The sequence below is a fragment of the Alligator mississippiensis genome, chromosome 3, assembly GCF_030867095.1.
Source record: "Alligator mississippiensis isolate rAllMis1 chromosome 3, rAllMis1, whole genome shotgun sequence".
Lineage (NCBI taxonomy): Eukaryota > Metazoa > Chordata > Crocodylia > Alligatoridae > Alligator > Alligator mississippiensis.
This window is the reverse complement of record NC_081826.1, coordinates 190,876,125-190,896,415: the sequence shown is the minus strand read 5'-3', so window position 1 is coordinate 190,896,415 and position 20,291 is coordinate 190,876,125. Positions and strand designations below refer to the sequence as shown.

Below are 20,291 nucleotides of genomic sequence, written 5' to 3'. Positions count from 1 at the left end.
GCCACAAGATTGCATAGGAAGAAAAGAAGACTGTGTAGCACAGGTAGACACTGAAAGAGGAAACACTGGAAGTGTCTCTACAGATGAAAGTAGAAGCAGGGTATTAGAGTAGGGTATCAGCTGGCAGAGAAGTTTGTGCTCGACAGAAAGGAACTTGGCAGCAGTGAAGCAACTTTAGGGGAGCAAAAAATAACACAACAAATGGAAAGTGATTTAAATGAACAGCAACAAAAGACAGCATTACTCTTAACTCCTCCCCTTGAGAGAAAACACTTGTATTTTTAATTGTGTTTCATGACATCACACTATCTTTCCATAAGTAATTGTGGCAGTAGTTGTATTGTATTGTGCAAATGCAAGTAAGGTTATAATCAGAAAAGAAGGCATGCGCAAAATCCTCTATTAACCACAGTAGCATTATGTCAAAACTAGATAACATTTCTATATAACTTAATCTTTATATATAACCACAGGACTATTTTTAAAAGTTATAGAATACTGTAGATGTCATTGTTAAACATCCTCTATAATAACAATTACTCAAATGTACCTGCATTAATTTTAAGGAAAATGTTCTTTCTCCACATGCACTTAAATGATCTAAATTCAGCTCCTGTTTTTTCCCCCCAATAATTATTTCAAATGATACTAGAAACTAAGTTTTAAACACTTTCCCTTATCCACTTAAAAAAGTGAAGCCTCATGATGCATAGATGTGATTTGAGGACGTGTACTTAACCACACATCCTGTCAGATATGGAAATTCTGATTAATACCAACTTACATAGCTCCATTTGTGTAGACTGTGTCACTTCCCTCCACATACTGCACCTGTGCTGGGTAGACATGCTGTACCTGCTGCACAGTCTGCACCTGTTGTACCTGTAAATAAAAACACCAGGGATATGGGATATTATATATTAAAAGAATGTCCAGTGATTCTAAGGCTTACTAAGCTATATGAATAATTGTAGCGTATGTCTATTCTCACAATAACTAAATAAAAAATTCAGTAGTTGAGGTACAGATCTGTAGTATGGTTAATAATATGGTTATGGAAGTACTGATATGAGAGATCAATACTCTTGGGAGAGCATGTACTCTCAGTGTCAAAAGTCAGACCATCTGGAAAGCAGTAACTACTAAAGCCATCCATATGTACTCTGCAGTGACAGTTGACTTCGGTTACTTCCTACATAATCATAAGGTTTTATATAAGGACAGATAGATGGGTTGTACATCTATTCTAAGAATTACATTTACTAAGTAATCAAGCTTCCTTTGGCCTTCTCTACATTCTAGTTCAATTGGCATAGCTGGACTGGGACAAACTTCTAGTGTAAATACATTGTTATGTTGCTGCATTAGTATGGTTTACATCTGGTTCCAACCTAGAGCAGGCTATATTTATAGAAATCACTCATGCCAGACACATCAGTGTAAAACCTCAATGTAAGCAAAGAGAGTAGAGTCCCCACTTCGGGAAGGTTAACCAGTAGTAACAATCCCAAATGAAGTGGTTCTCACAAATACAGGTTAAATAATAATTAGAAAAATGTTTTCTCAAAGGCAGCATTAAGGGAAGGATGCTGTACCTTAACTATAACCAGTTCTCTTGTGATGGTATACAGATCTCATTAGTCAGCCTAGAGAGAACTGCTTTGACCCAGGCACTGCATAGGATAGCTGCAAGGCTGCTCTCCGCAGATTCCCTTGTAAGCCTCCACACCGAGGTAGGGAGTGTCAAGCCAGGAAAGGAAAGCTCTATAACACAATATGCTGAGGAAATCTGATCAACTCCACACATCAGACTTGCCATAACTTAAAGCAATTTTGTTTTGGCTCTTGACCAGTTCAGAACCCCAAGATCACACAGAGGCTTAGAACACAATTTTAGTCTGGGAATCAAATGAGAAAAGTAATGTTACATACATTTGGGAACTGATTTTTAGGAAACAGCCTTACATATCTCAGTGAGAGATATTTTTCTTAGATATGCTGTTGTCACTCAGACTTGGAGCTGGGAGAATATTATTATTATTTGATTTATATGCTGCCCTCTCCAAAAAGGCTCAGGACAACTTACAATAAATTCAGGATAAATTATAAAGACAGAGAAAATATTAAAATAAAATAGCAAGAAACAGAAAAACTCCTCAAACAATGCCCCAGAACTTAATCCTGACTGCTAAAAGCCTGCCCAAATAAAAAGATCTAACAACAGTTCTGGAATATGTCCAGGTTCAGCCTCTGATGAGCCTCATGAGAGAGAAATTCCAAAGCTGAGGAGTGACAACCGAGGACAACCTCCCATGTATTTCTGCCAAACAAACGTGCGCAAAGATGGAATGCACAGAAGGCTGCTTTCAGCTGACTTTAGGGACTGTGAAATATAAAGGAGAAGGTGGGTTCCTCAGGTATGTAGAGCCCAAGCCACTTAGGACTTTATAACTCAAAACCAGAACCCTAACTTGTGCCTGGAAAGCTATAGGAAGTCAATGCAGACTCTAATTAATGTGCTCCTAGTGAACCACCCACATTAAGAAGACCAACCCACTCTTCCAGTTCATAAGGTCTGCTAACTAACATCCTCTCTGTCTCATCAGGATACAGTTTCAGTTGGTTCACCTGTGTCCAATCCCCAACTGTAGCAAGGCCTGGGTAGGGATCAAGACCGCAGGTTTGGTTTAGATTGGGGTGGTCAACCCCTGGCCCATGGGCCAGCTCCAGTCCTTGGTACGCTGTCATCTGGCCTGCCCCACACTGTGGCCCTGCATGGTAGACTGGGCACACGGGGTGACAGGGTGCCTGATCCCATGTCATGGGGCCAGGAGAGGGGACTGTGGGGCCCCAAAGCCTGATCCCAGCATGTGAGGCTGCCACAGGGACCAGGGCCGGGCAGGGGTGGTATGGGGTTCTATTTGGCCCACGCACAGGTCCTGCACCAGTCATTTGGTTCATCGGGCCAAAACCTTGAGCACCACTGATTTAGATGAAAGAGAGACAGAGCTGGATGTCATCAGCATATTGATAGAAAAACTCTACATGATAACATTCAGTAACCTCAGGTACACAGAACAGAAGATGCAACAAGATGGAATAAGGGGACGATAAGGTGCGGTAAGTAATCTATTACCAAGTTTGGAATCTCCTTCTGCTAGGAAAAAACAACCAATTAAGAGTGGTCCCATGAATAACCACTAGGTCATATACATGTGGCCCACCAGGTCATGTATCAACACCTCATGGTTAACTGTACCAAAGGCCACTGAAAGATCAAATAGGATCAACAGGGTACATTTTCCCCTGTCAATCTCCAGGTGGAGAGCGTAGACCAAAGCCACAAACACAATTTCTGTGCTGTACCCAGGACAAATACCAGGCTGACAGGGGCCAAGGAATCCAAAAGCATCCAGATGAGCTTAGAGTTGTAAGGCAATCACTTGTTCAAAAGGCAAGGATTTTTGTGGGTGATATATTTTATTTAACCAACTGCACGGCTGGGATAGATTTAGGTAAGTTTTTGAATGCAAGTCATTCTTCATTCTGAAGAAGAATTAATTGTATTCAAAACGTTCATCAATGAAGTTTCCCAAAAAAGAGAAGGTTGGAAACAGATTGATAGCTGGAGGACAAGTCAGCATCCAGAGTAAGACTTAAGAATGTTCAGCATCCTACATTTGTGAAGGGAGGCATTGACAACTCTCACCAGCAGTGGTCCCATAATCTCCCCTTGCTGGCTGTTACAAGCATAGGAACTGACTTTGGGTTTTGCTGGTGGGTGCTTGCAGATGTAAACAGAAACCAAAAAAATGTGGCACTTTAAACTTGATGCATTCCCATGCATGCCCAGAAAAGTCAGTGAGTTACTTTAACTTGGATCTGCAGTATCTGTAAAGATTAGGTGCTTTAGTGGGACTTTTTTGGTGTTTTTATCTAATAAGTGATTGAATTAACTTTAGTTAAAAGCATAGGCGACTGGTAGGAAATGCACAGGGGTGCACATGCCCCACCCCCCCGATGGGCGACAATGCTGTTGGTAGAGCTGGTGCCCCCCCTGACAGGGCCGCTGCTGTCAGTGGCTTCTGCAGATACTCTCCCCCCCTTTTCCCCCCACCCCAATTCAGGAGGCACCAGTCACTCATGGCTAAAAGTGCCAAAAAGCCCCACCGAAGTGCCTGATCTTTACAGACACTGCAGAACTGGGTTGAAATAACATGCTGTTTCTTCCAGTAAAGCATATCATTGGGGGTTTTTTTGTTTTGTTTGTTTTTAACATCTGCAAGCAGCCACAGAACTCTAACATGTAAAACTAGAATGGCCATGGCTTGTGGGTGCTGAGCACCTGCTAATGGTTTTCAGTGCATGCTTGAGCTCCAGTGTGCCCACAGAGTAAGTTCATATGGTTAAAAGCCAGGACACTTATACATCCAGTTCAATTCAATTTCAATTGCAATGTATTTATTATTAAGGATTCTGGCTAAGTGCCATGATCCCAAAGACGACATAATACACATACAACCATAATATAAATAAGTTTAAAAAGTAACCGAACTACAAATATTATACTAAAAATTGAGCCCACCAACATAAAAACATTATTAATATAAATATAGTATTAAATCAAGACATAAATCTATAATACTGTTATACATAGATCCACAATTGAAACAATAAAATCAAATCTAATGTTAAAAATACATAGCTTATATAGGTAATAAAGCACTTTAATCGCCTCAACCTTGCAAGCAAAAATTGCGACACTGTTTACTACATTTGGATACGTTTGCTGTAGAACCCAAATTAATTTCTCTCTGTTTGAGAAATGTATCAATTTCTGCAAGTACGGTAATAAATAGGTTCTCCTTATGTCATTATATAAAGAACATTCTAATACATAGTGGATAGTATCTTCCAAAACTCCTAGACAGACTGGGCAACATCTTTTAGCCCTTGGAATGGAAAATCTACATCCACCCAGACAGCTGTGGGCATCTGTTCAGTCCTGAGTCTAGTCAAAAGAGGATCACCATTTATTATTGAGATCCAACTGCAAATACCCTTCTCCCACTGGTGATGCATAGGGGGTACACGTTCACCCCCTGAGAGTGCTGGTGCACCCCCTGACTGGCTGCGTTTGCCACTTAGACAATCAGCAGGGGGGAGCGCCGGTGCTCCCCCTGCAAGCACCAGCTGATTGCTGCAGCCGGTCCCAGAGGTGGCCACAGCCGCTCCTGGAAGCAGCTGCAGTTATCAGCTGTCGTGGGTTCGGCTGTGGGGGTCAGGGCAGCGAGACTGGCTGCGGGGGGACCCCCCCCCCCCCAGTCGGTAGGACTGGTTGCAGGGATGGCATGTGCCTTCCTCTGACTAAAGCAGCATGAGTCACCCACACTTTCTCTCTCCCTCCCCCCCCCCCGCCCAATCTAATTTCCAAAGAGTATATAAAGAGGCAATGCGAGCAGCCCCAGCCACTGCAAAATCACTCTGCTTGGCAATATCTTGTATCCTCTGGAAAATCCAAACCTTTTCTACGGGGGAGAAAGATCTTTCATTATCTTTGAGACAGTATCCCATCCCAGAAAGTGCAGAAGTGCAGGAAAGAAAAGCTAACCAGGGTGATTGGAGAAGAGGAGGATAATTAATATCTTCTATGTAGCATAACTTAAGCAGACGAGATGGTAAAAGGGGCAGGATTTTAAACCAAAATCCTGCCATTCTAATAATAATATTAGTTAAAATAGAATCCATTTCCATCTCTAATCTTAGAAAAGATGCAGGAATTAAGGTGAGAAGAGCCCTAAGAAACTTGTTCTGAAGTATGTCTACATAATTACTAGCAGCATAGCCCCATACTTCAGCTCCATATAAGATCTAAAAGGTAACTTTGGCTTTGTATGCTGATATACAGGATCTTGGACTGATCATCCTGCTGTGTTTTCATAAAATTTCTTTATAGCCACAGCCAAATGGGCTGCCTTAGTTTTAACAGACTGAATATGATGTTTCCGTGATGCAGAAGCTGTGAGTAAGACACCCAAATATCTATAGGTTTGACAACCTGAAGGTTCCCCCCGTATTCCACGGATATTTCATCAAATGACTTCCCCAATGCATTATTTTGGATTTATCGTAATTTAGCTTTAAGTTATTTTGTCCATAAACATGCTCAAAAGTTGTAATTGCTCTCTGTAATCCAATAGGAGTTCTTGACAGTATAATGGTGTCATCTACTTACATTAAAATAGGAATTGGGGTTGCTAATAATTTTGGGGGATGAAAATGCACATCCTGCATATTTCCAATAATGTTATTTATGTAACGATTAAATAATAAAGGGGCCAAAATACATCCTTGTCTAACCCCTTTTTGTATGTGAATTTTTTGTGCAAGTTCACCCTTCAAACCCCACCTAACTTGGGTCCATGTATTTTTATAATATTTTATCAACAAATGCAAAAGAGAAGGGTCAATCCCATAATTTAACAGTTTCTCCCAAAGTTTACTTCTGTCTATACTGTCAAAACCTCTTGACAAGTCTACAAATGCAATATACAGTGCTGATCTGCGCATTTGCGTATATATTTCAAAAATTGAAGAATAAATATATTATTAATAGTGGAATATCCATCCCTAAATCTGGTCTGATGTTCATGTAATATGTTTTCCCCTCTTACCCATGCTATGAGATGATATAACAAGTGGTGCCCAAAAATTTTAGCTAAAATGTTTATCAAATTTATACAGCGATAAGATTCTGGCTTATCTTTTAAACCTTTCTTGGAGATCAGTACAATAATACTCCCAGATTCCTGGAAAGGGATTTGGCCCATCTCAATTATAGAGTTATACCATTTTTCCAAGACTGGAGTCCACCATTTGATGTTACCAATGTAAACTTCCACTGGTATTCCTCTGGGCCTGGTGACTTTATTGTGCTTTAAAGAGATTTGCTATTTGATCCTTTGTTACCTGAGTACTTAATTGTATCAGTAGGGGGTTTATTACCTCCTAGACTACTATTCATTTGTTCCATAGAAGTAGTAAACTGATTGGAAAAATATTCTACCCAACTGTCTGCAGTAATATTATTTTCAATGTTATAATTAAAATTAACTGCTCCCTTTGACACAAGTAGCCAGAAGGTTACATCCAGTTCACAGTCACCTGCATGCCGCCAAACACATTTTCTATATGTGTGGGAAACAACTGATGCATACAGGCCAGACAAAACAATGCTTTCCCAACCACAAACTCAGACTCTGCAGCTACACTGGTTAGCCCTAAGCTGTGCCAGATGCAGCGCAAAGTAACTTTCTCACAGGAGACTGTAGCTAACTCAATTTCCAGGCAGAGACGACCTGGATTTACCAATCTATTCACCCACCTAAATAGTTCTGCCAGACAACAATTAGCAAATTGCAAGGGCAGGAGAGAAGAAAAACTTCATTGTTGTTTAGGTGGCCACTGCAATAGCATAGTCATGTATAAAGGATTAATGCTTCATTCAGCCATCTTCAGCACAGGTCAAGAGCTACTTTCACTCGGACTGTCTACCTGCCTATTTCAGATGCCTCAGATTCCCCTGCACTCCAAGGAAGATTTCTGCCACCACAGCAGGATAAGAAGACACCTCGGCTACTGTGCCTATGCTGACAGCCAATGGGCTATTCCACAACTTGATCAGGCCCTCAGCAGAGTAGCCATTGAGAGTGCGAATATCTCCCAGAGAGTTCCAGAATCCCACCAGTTCAATGAGTCTCCAAGGGCAGACCAATCTATCTGGTCCACCAACACAATGTAGACACTAAGGGACAAGGATCTGCCACTCTAAAAGCTAACAGTATAAATATGATACAGGCTCCTTAACAATATCCCCAATGACTGGAATCCCCCGTTCCCAGGCAGGTCACACCTCATGTATTGGCCCAGTTATTATCTGGGATAACTCCATTGTTGTCATGGAGGCCATGAAGTTCCACTCAAGCCATAAAGAGCTAGTATTGGGGTGAATGCTGAAGTTACTCGAAGCAATAAGTCTGGGTGTCCTCAACGTTACTTCCGAAACAAGATCAGCTAGCTCACTCAGGAAATCATGGTGCAATTGTCGTTCAACAGAATAGTCACTGCATTAACAGAATCCCAAATCTGTGCTCAGACTTGAACACAGTAGACATGCTCCACACTGGATAAAGTCAGTTCACCAGATACCTGTTATTGTCCATATTTTCTTTACCAACCACTGCCATAGTATTGCCTAGTGCTCCAATCTGCCAGCAGGTTGGTTGCCATTCTCTTGGGGTATCACAAAAAAAAAAAAAAAATCCTCTTTAAAAACTTTCCAATTAAAACATTTCTGTCATTTTGACTACATTCTGTAAAACAGTCTATAGTACATTTTTCTACTCTTTCTTTTCTGGCATCGAATCGTGTTAGAACAATTTGTAACACATTTAACAAAACCCTTCCTTAGGTTGATTAAAAAGCCAAGATTCTGAAAATAATGCAAAACTTTAAGTATCAATTTGAGAAAAAAATTTGAAAAAGGATGCTTTGTCAAGAAAAAGGACGCTTTGTCAAGCCAGTCACCAAAGGTATGCCCTTTTTAGACGTTTAGGTTAATTAGTACTTATCATCAACAGTTTTTTGAAAGATTTCCATCATGAACAATTTGTACAAATATAATACTGTCTTGGCACATCCTATACATTTGGAAATTATATTCAAGCTAGAGTTTTTCCATTAAAAAAAAAAATCAATATACAAAGATGGTTCCTCAAAAGGCAAGAGATAAAATTGTATATATTCCCTTCAAATCAACTTTGGCTTTTTAAGTAAGAGAAATCTGGAGTGAAATCATAAAAGTCATCATTTAATCTAAACAACATATTTCATTACTAGCTTAAAGGAAGTCTTGTTACTGAAATAGCTAACAGAAATGGCTGTATCACACAAAATACTTCTTTCAAGAAAAATCAAACTACTTTCATACTTTTTGAATATCTTATCATAAAACATTAACCTATCACCTATTACCTTTCAAGTAAGCTGGGTAGTATTTAGAAATATAGTATTGTTTTTAACAGAAATGGTGGAACAGTAGACTCAAGGCCTACAACAGAAGAGTTTTAGTATAATATGGGAACATATCTTGATATGAATAACAAAAGGCAAGTAATCGTAGGTTGCAATGTTAATGAGTAACGGATAAACAAAGTAGTGATTTTTGCTAATTAAAGAAAAGCAAGAAACACCCAAGGAAAAGTATGCATCTTTTAGGATATTTTAGGGAAGTAAGTATCTAATTATAATTGGAGCTAGCTACAATAATGCTTTATCAAATTGCTCCCTCCAAACCCCCCACATCACTAGCCCGTGTACTGCCCACCTGCCCGTGTACTGTCCCCCTCTCCAGCTTTCCCCACCACAGCAATGGTGGGGGATGAATTTAAGACCACCCTCCAATAATCAGATTTTCTACATGGAAAATGATAACAAATGTATAAGTTTTCCATGTACAGAATCTAGTTATTGGTGGGGGGGGGGGGTCACCTTAAATTCAGGGCCATCTTGGAGTTGTGTAAATATAGTAGTTTTGACTGTTTGCATTCAGTTGACATGCTTTGCTTCTCAGCCCTGTGTTTAATCATTTTGTTGTCTTCCTGGGGTACATACCATATTTTCTTGCATACCGCACACCCCCATTTAAAGTGTGCATCTTCATTTTGGAAGGCATAATTTAGAAAAAAAAAAAAAGATTTTTCCAGAGTCATGGTTGACTGAGTGAAATACAGTAAATCCTCCTGGAACCAAAGTACCCAGGAAATATGGCATCCCAGGAAACAGTCTTGGTGAGGAGGCAAAGAACTTGGGGTGGCAGGACAGCAACAAGGCTAGGTCCCAGACCCTTGCAAGGGCAGTTTGTACTGTAAAAAATTCTTTATATATGTGCCCATGGGGGGTCACGTGGACACTCAAGGATTCAATGACCGAGGTGAACCCCCCCCCCCCTCGCCTGCCATGACTTGGTGATTTTAAGAAAGGATTGGGAGTGACCAACAAGCGCTGGTCCACTGGTGATCTGTTCAACAGAAAAATAAATCAGGGCTTCTGGCCTTCCTCGCCGCATTTTCCTCGGGTCGTGTCAGGTCGAACTCCCTCATAATGACCCTGGCTTTGCTCATAACAACTCCTGAACATAAAAGAAACTGAAACACTTAAAACTCCCCAGTGTCCCACACAGCGATGCCCAGGGTTGAGGACTCACACATCCAACATCCAGCGGTGGGTCCTCTCAAGCAGCGGATCCCACCAATCACTTCCAGGGGCTGGGTTGTCAGTCCTCCGATGGGGAGATGTTTCTTGCTCTCCCCTGTTGCCGGCTGTGCCAGCCTCTCCGGTGTTGTGCCGGCTCATGCAGGCTGCCTGGATCCTGTGCCTGTCAGTGCAAGGTTCTTTCCCTGCATGCCTGCCTGTGCCTCTGGCATGGCAAGGATGCTCCCCACAGCGGGGGTTGCTCCTCCAGCTGAGCCAGCATCCGGGACTTGCCGGTGCCCCAGACGCCTTTTTATGACGTCAGCATAAGCATGCCCTCCCACATGCAGAGAAAGTGTGCTTTAAAATGGGCAGGAGATGCCATGTGCATCTTGGCATTCCTGCTCCGGGCCACTGGAAGGGAGGCAAGTGCTTTCTCAGCCCAGGCTGGGCTGAGATCCCCCTCTGTTCGGGGCTTGTCAAGGTGGGGAACCCCTCACTCCCCAGAGTTCCAAGAGCCAAGTCACCTGGTGTAGCAACAATATACTTCCCTGTGAATAAGAAACTATTCCTTCTATACCACAAGCCCCATCAAGATACCAAAGACTGTAAATAGCACATCACTTGCTCTGAACCAACCCAAAGTGCTCAGGCTGTGAGAGGGATTAACAATGGATTCTACCCCTCCTGCTCTCAGGACCACAAGGGAGTGACAGTTATCTTGGCAGCTATGAGTCACAGCATCTGCATACTTCTATGCCCCTCTGCTTCTATTTCAGCAAAGAAAAATCAGCTTCTCCACTTATGAACCTCAATTTTGGAGTGTTGACTTTTGAGGAACAGTGCATGTGGTGTGCCAGTAAACATGGTAATAAATGCGTATTGTCCGCCTTGTGCATCTGAAGGTTAGCAAATAATTTATCATTGTAGCTACTGATTTAGAGTTAGAATCTTGCCCAATTGATACCCTCTCATTTGGCACTACTAGGTCTTTAACCTACAAAACCACTAATCCAAACTCAGAACAGGTTGTGACCCAAATGGTAACTGGTATATAAACTGAGAAGTGGGAAAGCCTATTGAAGTAAATGAGAGTAATTCCACTGTTCTTCACATAAGGCCTCAAATGCACAACTTTACAACCTTCACACCTGCCAAATAGCTCACATTTACAACATGAATTGTGTATTATATCAAGCCACAATAAAGTTTACTGTATTTTCTTGCATGCAACACACCCCAGAATAAAATGTGTGCCCTTGTTTTTGAAAAGCAGAATGAACAAAAAATACACCCTTTTCTTGTACTAACTGAATAGCACAGGGGTGGGCAATTATTTCAGGTGGAGGACCGCTTACTGAGTTTTGGCAAGCCATCGAGGGTCACATGACAGGCAACCAGGGGCAGATAAATATTAATTTTCTAAATTTGGTAGGGGCCCTGCGGGCCAGATAGAATGGCCTGGTGGGCCGCATCTGATCCGCAGGACGCATTTTGCCCATTCCTGGAATAGCAGCAATCACTGTTTTGCACCTTACAGTCATGTGCACATTTTACTTTCACTTTTGCCTGGTAACCTGGCACAAACTGCTCTTACCATATTTCTCGCATCTAATATGCACTCCATTTCCAGCAGCTGGTTTTTGAGGAAAAAGCACATGTTGTAGTCAAGAAATATCAGAAGGAATTGTGGAGGAATAATTTTTCTCTTTGTAAATTCTACAGTCAGTCAGTGGAGTGTGAGGAATTTATTACCGACTGCAAAACAGGTCTATTTAATTCAAACAGATAAAAAACGTTAAAGTTAGTCACAAATTGTGTATTATTACATATGTTTCACTTTTCATCTCAAGTTCTATTGTCGGTAATTTGAGGTAGAAATCATTTCCTGGTTTTGACAAGGGGCTCTCTCACAAATCAATTAATTAGCTCCTTTCAGAAATTTCATACATCTTATCTCTACCCCTGTCAAAACCATGGCTCACACGCCAGTAATATAAGATACTTCACCTTGCATTTCTTCCTCATGTCCACTATCAGTGCTGAAACATTACAGACCATGTGCATACATAAAATTAACTAACACCCCTTCCAGTGGAAGTCGGTTGAATTGTCAACCCTCTCTCCTATCAAAAATAGTTAATGTGTTCTCTTAAATTTTCCTGCACTGCTGTTTCAGGAGACTTTGAGTGTTGCTACAGTGCGAGTCACTTATTCTTCTCTTTTTTTCCACTACTCTTCAGAGCTTTGAGAAGCCTCAGGAGAAAGGAGAAAAGTAAATATGGTCAAAATTCATAATTTCCATTTCATGAGAAATTTTGGTATTTTGAAATTAGTTTTTTGTTCCAGTTGGATCCAAAGGTATGTTTCATGTAAAACAGAATTTCCAAAAATATTTTAGGTGTGAAAATGATACTTTATATATCACAGGTGCACTGCTATATTGGTTGTCTATCGGACCGGCGCCAATAAAAGGGAAATGACATTATCAGCTATCGGCTTTTTGGGGCTATTATAGCCAATAACATTACCGGTAATTGTGCCTTCTGGCCAAGGGTCTGGACACCTGGGTTCCCTCTCCTCCATGGGGCTAATCCTCCTGGATGCCTAGGTTCCCTTGGAAAATGGTGGTTTTCCCCTTGTAGGTGGGCAGCCTTTTAGGGGGGACGCCACGTGCATGGCCACACACACGCATGTGGCCAGGAGTACAGCCAAGTAGTGTCAAGAGCAGTTCCCTACAGGTAAGTCTATGAAGGGGAAGGGGCATGGCGGGGGCATATTGAGGCCCCCACAGTGAGGGAGGAAGTAGGCAGGGGCTGGGGGTGCTGCCCAGCCAGGGCAATGCATAGTACCTGGGGCAGGGAGTGGGACAGAGCCATAGGTGGCTCATCCAGGGGCTGTGGGGAGGGGGGGTGGCTCCCTGCCACTGTGCGCACCATCCCCACCCGGGGGAGGCATGGGGGGGCACGTGCCCTTACAGATTTGTGCGAGGGGCAGATGCAAGCTGCTCACTATGGGCTCAGGGCTCTCTTCTTTGCTGCCTTTGTCCAAGGAGCCCTGTGCCATCTGTGCACCCCCTGCCTACCTGGCAGCAACAGGGGTGGAAGTTGTGGCCCCAGGTGCCAGGCAAGCAGCAGACATGAAGCTGGTGCAAGGCTCCTGGGGCAAAGGTAGCAGAGCAGAGACCCTTAGCCCACAGCAGGCAGCCCATATCCACGCTCATCCCACTCACTCTGCACCGCTTTAAAATGTCACCATGCTTAAAAATGGTGGCAGCAGTGCTTGAACTAAAGTTCATGGAGCACACCGAAAAAAAATATTTATGTCAGGACTTAAAAATGCCTTGCAAATACAGGAGACCCTCGCCATTCACAGGGGATCCATTCTGGAGATCCCTGCGAATGGCAAAATCCATGAATACTGATGGGGATCCCCGTCAGAACCCATAGCCGCCCCCTGCTTCCCCCCCCCCGCAAGAAGCTGGAAATGCGGGGCTTCCCCACAGCGCCTGGGGACTGACCACGGCTGCCTCTGGGGGAGAAGATGCTGCCTCCTCTGCCTCTCACCCTGTCCCCAGCACTCACTTTCTGCCCACTCGAATCTGTCCTCCCGGCTCTGCTTTCCATTCCACTGTCCCTGGCTCTGCCCTCCCCTGCCCCACGCAGTGCTGCATGCCTGCTTATACAGAAGCAGGAGCTCAGTGCAGCACTGGAGGGAGCTGCGGTGGTGCTCATCCCGACCCACCCCATTGGCACAGTGCACCGCAAATATTCAAATCCATGAATAGAATTTTCTGTAAATTAGCAATCAGATCCATATCGGCCCCGATATGTTTGGTTAATAATCAGTTATTGGTATCGGCCAAGAAAATCTTTATCGATGCCTCCCTAATATACACACACACACCATTTAATTTCAAATTCAATTTTTCTTTTTACTCATTATTATATCACAATATACAGTTCTACTACTACTGATTTCATAATAATATAATTGATATATTCCATTATTTTATTCTTAAAAATCATTAAAGGCAGCATCTACTTATTACTAGTTGAAATATCTTAACCTTTTTTCTAGATCAAAGTGGCATCAGTTTGGGTTGTAACAAAACACAATGACACTCAGTGAAGAGGGAATGGACTAAAAAAAGATGTTTCCAAGATGATTTTAAATAAAAAAGATCAAATTTGCAGAAATAAAGTAAATTAGTCCACGTGTAATTCCTTGGCTAGACTGCTTCCAGTACCTAATTAGGGATAGGTGGTCACCCTAGAGAGGAGGTTTGTGGGGGAGAGGTGCAAAGCATCTTGGGATGCTGGGGGGTATCTCTAGTACAGTTTGAAATATAGAGATAACCTACAAGTTCTTGTAATCACAGGTGCTTAAAATATGAGAAAAAATACAACAAAAAAAGCATTTGTGATGCTCTTTATTTAGGAAAATTTTGTCTTGACAAACGCTTCATTTTAAGGAGTTTTAAAGCCTTGGTTAATATCTAAGGTATTATAAATTAGTTATATTATATAGGCAGACCTGGATAGGCTGGACAAGTGGGCAGAAAACAACAGGATGCAGTTCAACAAGGAGAAATGCAAAGTGCTGCACCTAGGGAGGAAAAATGTCCAGCACACCTACAGCCTAGGGAATGACCTGCTGGGTGGCACGGAGGTGGAAAGGGATCTTGGAGTCCACTAGGACTCCAAGTTGAACATGAGCCGGCAGTGTGACGAAGCCATCAGAAAAGCCAATGGCACTTTATCATGCATCAGCAGATGCATGACAAATAGGTCCAGGGAGGTGATACTTCCCCTCTATAGGGCGTTGGTCAGACCGCAGTTGGAGTACTGCGTGCAATTCTGGGCGCCACACTTCAAGAAGGATGCGGATAACCTGGAGAGGGTACAGCGAAGGGCAACTCGTATGGTCAAGGGCCTGCAGACCAAGCCCTACGAGGAGAGACTAGAGAAACTGGACCTTTTCAGCCTCCGCAAGAGAAGGTTGAGAGGCGACCTTGTGGCTGCCTTTAAGTTCATCACGGGGGCACAGAAGGGAATTGGTGAGTATTTATTCACCAAGGCGCCCCCGGGGGTTACAAGAAACAATGGCCACAAGCTAGCAGAGAGCAGATTTAGACTGGACATTAGGAAGAACTTCTTCACAGTTCGAGTGGCCAAGGTCTGGAACGGGCTCCCAAGGGAGGTGGTGCTCTCCCCTACCCTGGGGATCTTCAAGAGGAGGTTAGACGAGTATCTAGCTGGGGTCATTTAGACCCAGCACTCTTTCCTGCTTATGCAGGGGGTCGGACTTGATGATCTATTGAGGTCCCTTCCGACCCTAACATCTATGAATCTATGAATCTATAAGGAAATAAGATTTTTCAAATGACAAAATTCTGCTCACCACATGAAACCAAAGCTAAATTTTTTAGGGCAGTGGGGGTCAACATTTTTGTGAGAGTGTTTTGCCACAAATTAGCTCTACACCCTCCAATACCCTTTCCCTGATAAGTCTTGTTCTACTTCCTGCTCTGTGCTCCCCACCTGATACACTATTCTGCTTTCTCCTCCCTACCTGAGACTATGCTGCCCATCCCCTCCCTGGTCTACCATGTGCCACACAAAGGATACCGGTGCCACTTGTACTGTTAGGCACCCCCCCTGCTTTAGGGGAAGGAACAGGTAGACAAACCAATTACCACTATCTAAGACAGAGTATAGACTTAGATTAGGGACAGAAATTACACATAAACTGGTATAAGTAATCAGAAACCAGTTCAAATCTGTAACACAACAGAATTTCAATGGACAAACTGCTTTCAAAATGGTCAAAACCAGTTTAAGAAAAAACTGGATAGATGTAGTATCAGACTTAACTGATTTACGTTAAGTCAGTTCATTGAACTTCGGTACCCAGATGCCTTTCAGGTTCAAGTTACTTTACCCCAGCATCCCAGGATGCTTTGCACCTCCCCTGCAAACCCCCTTCTCTAGGGTGACCACCTATCCCTAACTGGGTGGGACAGTTCCAGAATGGGAACATCAAGTCCCAGTCCTGGGCTGCATTACTCTGAGACAGCGTTTGTCCTAGATTTGCAGTATCCTGCAGGGGTCCAAGTTTAGGAAGCAGTGGGTTTCCCCTTGTAGGCTGCTTGGGTCTGCCAAGAGTGGGACACAGGGGGCGCCACATGCATGTGGCCAAGAATACAGCCAGGCAGCATGGAGAACAGGTTCCTGCAGTGAGGGAGTGCGGCAGGGGCTGGAGGCAGGGAGTAGGATATAGCCACAGGCAGCTCATCCAGCGAGCGGAAGAGCAGATCCCCACTACTGTGCAAACTACCAGGACGGACATGTGGGGGCATGTGCCCCCCAGATTTGCTGGGGCAGATGTGGGCAGCCCACTGAGGGCTCAGGGCTTCCTGCCCTCCCTTGGGAGCTCTGCGCTAGCCACACTGCCATGGCAAGGTGCCCCCTGCCCGCCTGGCAGCAGCGGAGGTGGCGGTAGCATGGAGTTGTGTTCCCTACTGTTGCCAGGTGGGCAGGGGGCATGTGCCACTGTGGGCTGCCCAGGGGAAAAGCAGTAGGACAGGTAGCCCTGAGCCTGCAGCAGGCAGCCCACATCCACCTCTGTTCTGCTTGGCTCTGCTCCAGCTGGGCCACCAGAGGATTTCATATATTTCATAGACATTTGGGCTGGAAGGGACCCCGGAGGATCATCAAGTCCAGCCCCCTGCCCCAGGGGCAGGAAGTCAGCAGGGATCATAGGATCCCAGCAAGATAAGCATCCAAATGTGTCTTGAAGGCATTCAAAGAGGATGCTTAAACCGCCTCTGGCGGGAGTCTATTCCAAACCTTGGGGGCTCGGACAGTAAAGAAGTTTTTGCTTATGTTCAGCCTGAATCTGTCGCGGTGGAGTTTGTGACTGTTTGATCTTGTTATCCCTTGGGGCGCTCTGGTGAACAGACGTTCCCTCGGATCCTGATAAGCACCCCTGATAAACTTATAGGTGGCCACCAGATTGTCCCAAACCTGCGCTTTTCCAGGCTGAAGAGTCCCATGGCTCTCAGCCTCTCATCATAAGATCTGTTTTCCTAACCTCTGATCATGTGCATGGCTCTCCTCTGCACCCTCTCAAGCTTCTCCATATCCTTTTTGAATTGTGGAGTTCAAAACTGGACACAGTACTCCAGCTGCGGTCTCACCAAGACCGAGTACAATGGGAGAATGACATCCTGGTATTTGCTTGAGAAGCATCTATGGATGCAAGCCAGCGTTTTGCTCGCTTTACTAGCTGCAGCATCACACTGAAGGCTCATGTTCATCTTGTGGTCAATCATGACCCCCAAGTCCTTTTCATCTGTAGTGCTAACCAGTATAGCACTGCTGAGCCTATAAGCATGCTGCAGGTTTTTCCTCCCAAGGTGGAGAACCTTGCATTTTTCAGTGTTAAACACTATCAGGTTCTCATCCGTCCATTTCATGAGCCTGTCAAGATCTGCCTGGATCACCCTCCTGTCCTCAAGTGTGGATACTTTACCCCAGAGTTTGGTGTCATCGGCAAACTTGGCCAGTCCGCTTCTGACACCAATGTCCACATTACTGATGAAGACATTAAATATAGGCCCTACGGCAGAGCCTTGAGGGACCCCACTGGTGACCGTGCACCAAGATGATTGGCTTCCGTCAACCACCACCCTCTGGGTCCTACTGTGGAGCCAATTCCCTAGCCAGAGGATTGTGGTGAGGTCAAGGCCGCAGTTAGCCAGTTTAGCCAAGAGGTGATCATGGGATACCAGATTGAAGGCTTTTTTAAAGTCAAGATATACAACGTCAATCTCTTCCCCCCTATCCAGGGGATAGGTCACCTGGTCATAAAAGCAAATGAGATTCATCAAGCAAGACCTATCCACAACAAACCCATGCTGGGTATCCCTCAGGATATTGCCTTCAGCTAGTCTGTTAAGGATGGCTTCTCTGATAATCTTTTCCAAGACCTTCCCCAGGACAGAGGTCAAGCTGATGGGTCTGTAGTTTGCCAGATCCACTTTCCTCCCTTTCTTGAAGATAGGCACAACATTGGCCTTCTTCCAATCTTTGGGCACTTCACCAGAGCGCCAAGAGCTCTCAAAGATCCACACCAGGGGCTGAGCTATAATGCTTGCCAGCTCCTTGAGTACCCTTGGGTATAACCCGTCAAGGCTGGCTAACTTGAAGGTATCCAGCCTGTCAAGGTGTTCCTTCACGAGGTCAGCTTCGATGGAGGGCACGGAATCTCCCTCACCCGGGCCTCCCTGACCCATAGTGGGCAGGGGCGTCCCATGGGACTGGTAGGCGGTGGGGGGGTGGGCGGGGAAGAGAGGTGGACATGTGTCCCACCTTTCCATTTTGAAAAGCTGGTCACTCTACCCCTCTCACAGGGTGGGCGGGCTAGCCTTGGCCTAAACTGTCTGCTCCAGCCAAGCAGGGAGGCGTGTTCTAGCACCACCCCAGTTTCTGCCCTGGGCCACTGTAGGCATGTGGCTGCATTTCTGGACTCAAAAGTGAATGTCTGTTCACTTGCTTATGAGTTCAATCTGCACAGCTTAGACTAACCTGCAATGACTGAATCGATTCAGCCACAGGCTTTTTGACCATCTGTACTTAACCTTAGAGCCTGTCAGCTACCCTGGTCTAATTACACATTTGTGTGTTTTTACACAGTGGTAAATGAGGTAGCTAACCCCAGTTTTACTGAGGTGCATGCTAACTTACATTTTGGAGGAAAGGCAGGCATCTAAACAGTTCCAGGGGAGCAACTGACATGCTTGAGTTCCACATCCTCTCTTATCTTGTGGTAAGTTGCACATGTGCCAATACCTTTGAAGTAGGTTCTTACTTCTATTTGGGGGCATAAGTAGAATGCAAAGCAGAGGTATGTCTGCATCTCTGAAATCTCTATGAGGAGTCAGTTAACTGAGGAAAACTTGACTATGGCTTCTGAGGGGCAGGGACTGGGGGAAATATCATCTCACCACCATTTTTAGTACAACAGTCTAGAACTAGTTTTTGTTTTCTTTCTGTTCTTCCAGTTTACATATTATTTGGCCCTGCAATTAGTATTTTAAATGTTTAACAAAAATGTAATGGTGTTGCCCATTAGCTTTTAAAGCAGAAGAAAAAATGGGGGTCTCTGGGGGAATGTTTGCCAGAGGCGTGCTAAATTCCAAAGCGGTTTCCCTGCGCGCCTGACCGTGTGAAAGCAACGCCGCTATTCAGGCTTAATTACATAGCACACTGGAACATTTATGACACACCAATCATGAACAAGCTCTAAAACTGGCATTGTGTGTGCGTTGGGGAGCAGGCTGCCTCACAGGAGGCTTTTTGGAACTGCCTTGCTTTAAGATAGAAAATTAACTGACAGGCACAGGAAACAAATGAAGTTAATAAGGGCCCCACAGCAGATCCTTTCAGTGCCTCTTATTTGGTTGTTTCCAGCCTGAAGAAACTGGCAGAGAAGAGGTTATAGAAATCTGTATGCCCCAATGGAATAAGATGCAGAATAAATTCCCATTTTGATATAGCTTTTTTAGTGATTATTTTTAATATTTATAGAAAAAAAGAATACCAAAGCAAATTACATGCTTGAGCAAAATATGCTTCCTCAAGGAACAAATGAAGTCTAATTTATAGTCTGCTAATATTAATGTCAACAAAACTAAAATGAATACAAAATTCAATCAAAATAAAAACTTATCTCGAACCATAAAAATGTAATGTTTTACAAGACGACTTTGTATTTCAAATTAAGAGCGTTTGTATTAAAAGCACAAAAAAAGAAACAAGGGGCAACAGGACAAAATAAAGCAAGATTTATAAACCTAGTTTAAAAAACCATAAACAATGTCTATTAATACAGCTGAGAAGGAAAAATTATGTACATCCAGAGATTAAAATCATTTTCCTACTTTTATTTGTCTGGATTGCTTTTGGTAAAAGCATATAAATAGCACATGCTGTAATATTCTTAGCACATATTCATATTTATATAAATGACTGATG

The 20,291-nt window shown here is 43.6% G+C and overlaps 1 protein-coding gene across 3 annotated transcripts in view; it reads right to left on the bottom strand.

Moving 5' to 3' along the window:
• Window positions 1-20,291, bottom strand: part of RFX3 (regulatory factor X3) — a 283,524-nt gene that overhangs the window by 135,506 nt on the left and 127,727 nt on the right. For all 3 annotated transcript variants that reach the window (XM_019478106.2, XM_059724759.1, XM_059724760.1), the window contains one exon: window positions 785-882. In XM_019478106.2, coding sequence (XP_019333651.1) covers window positions 785-882 — 98 coding nt within the window. The remainder of the gene's footprint in view (window positions 1-784; window positions 883-20,291) is intronic.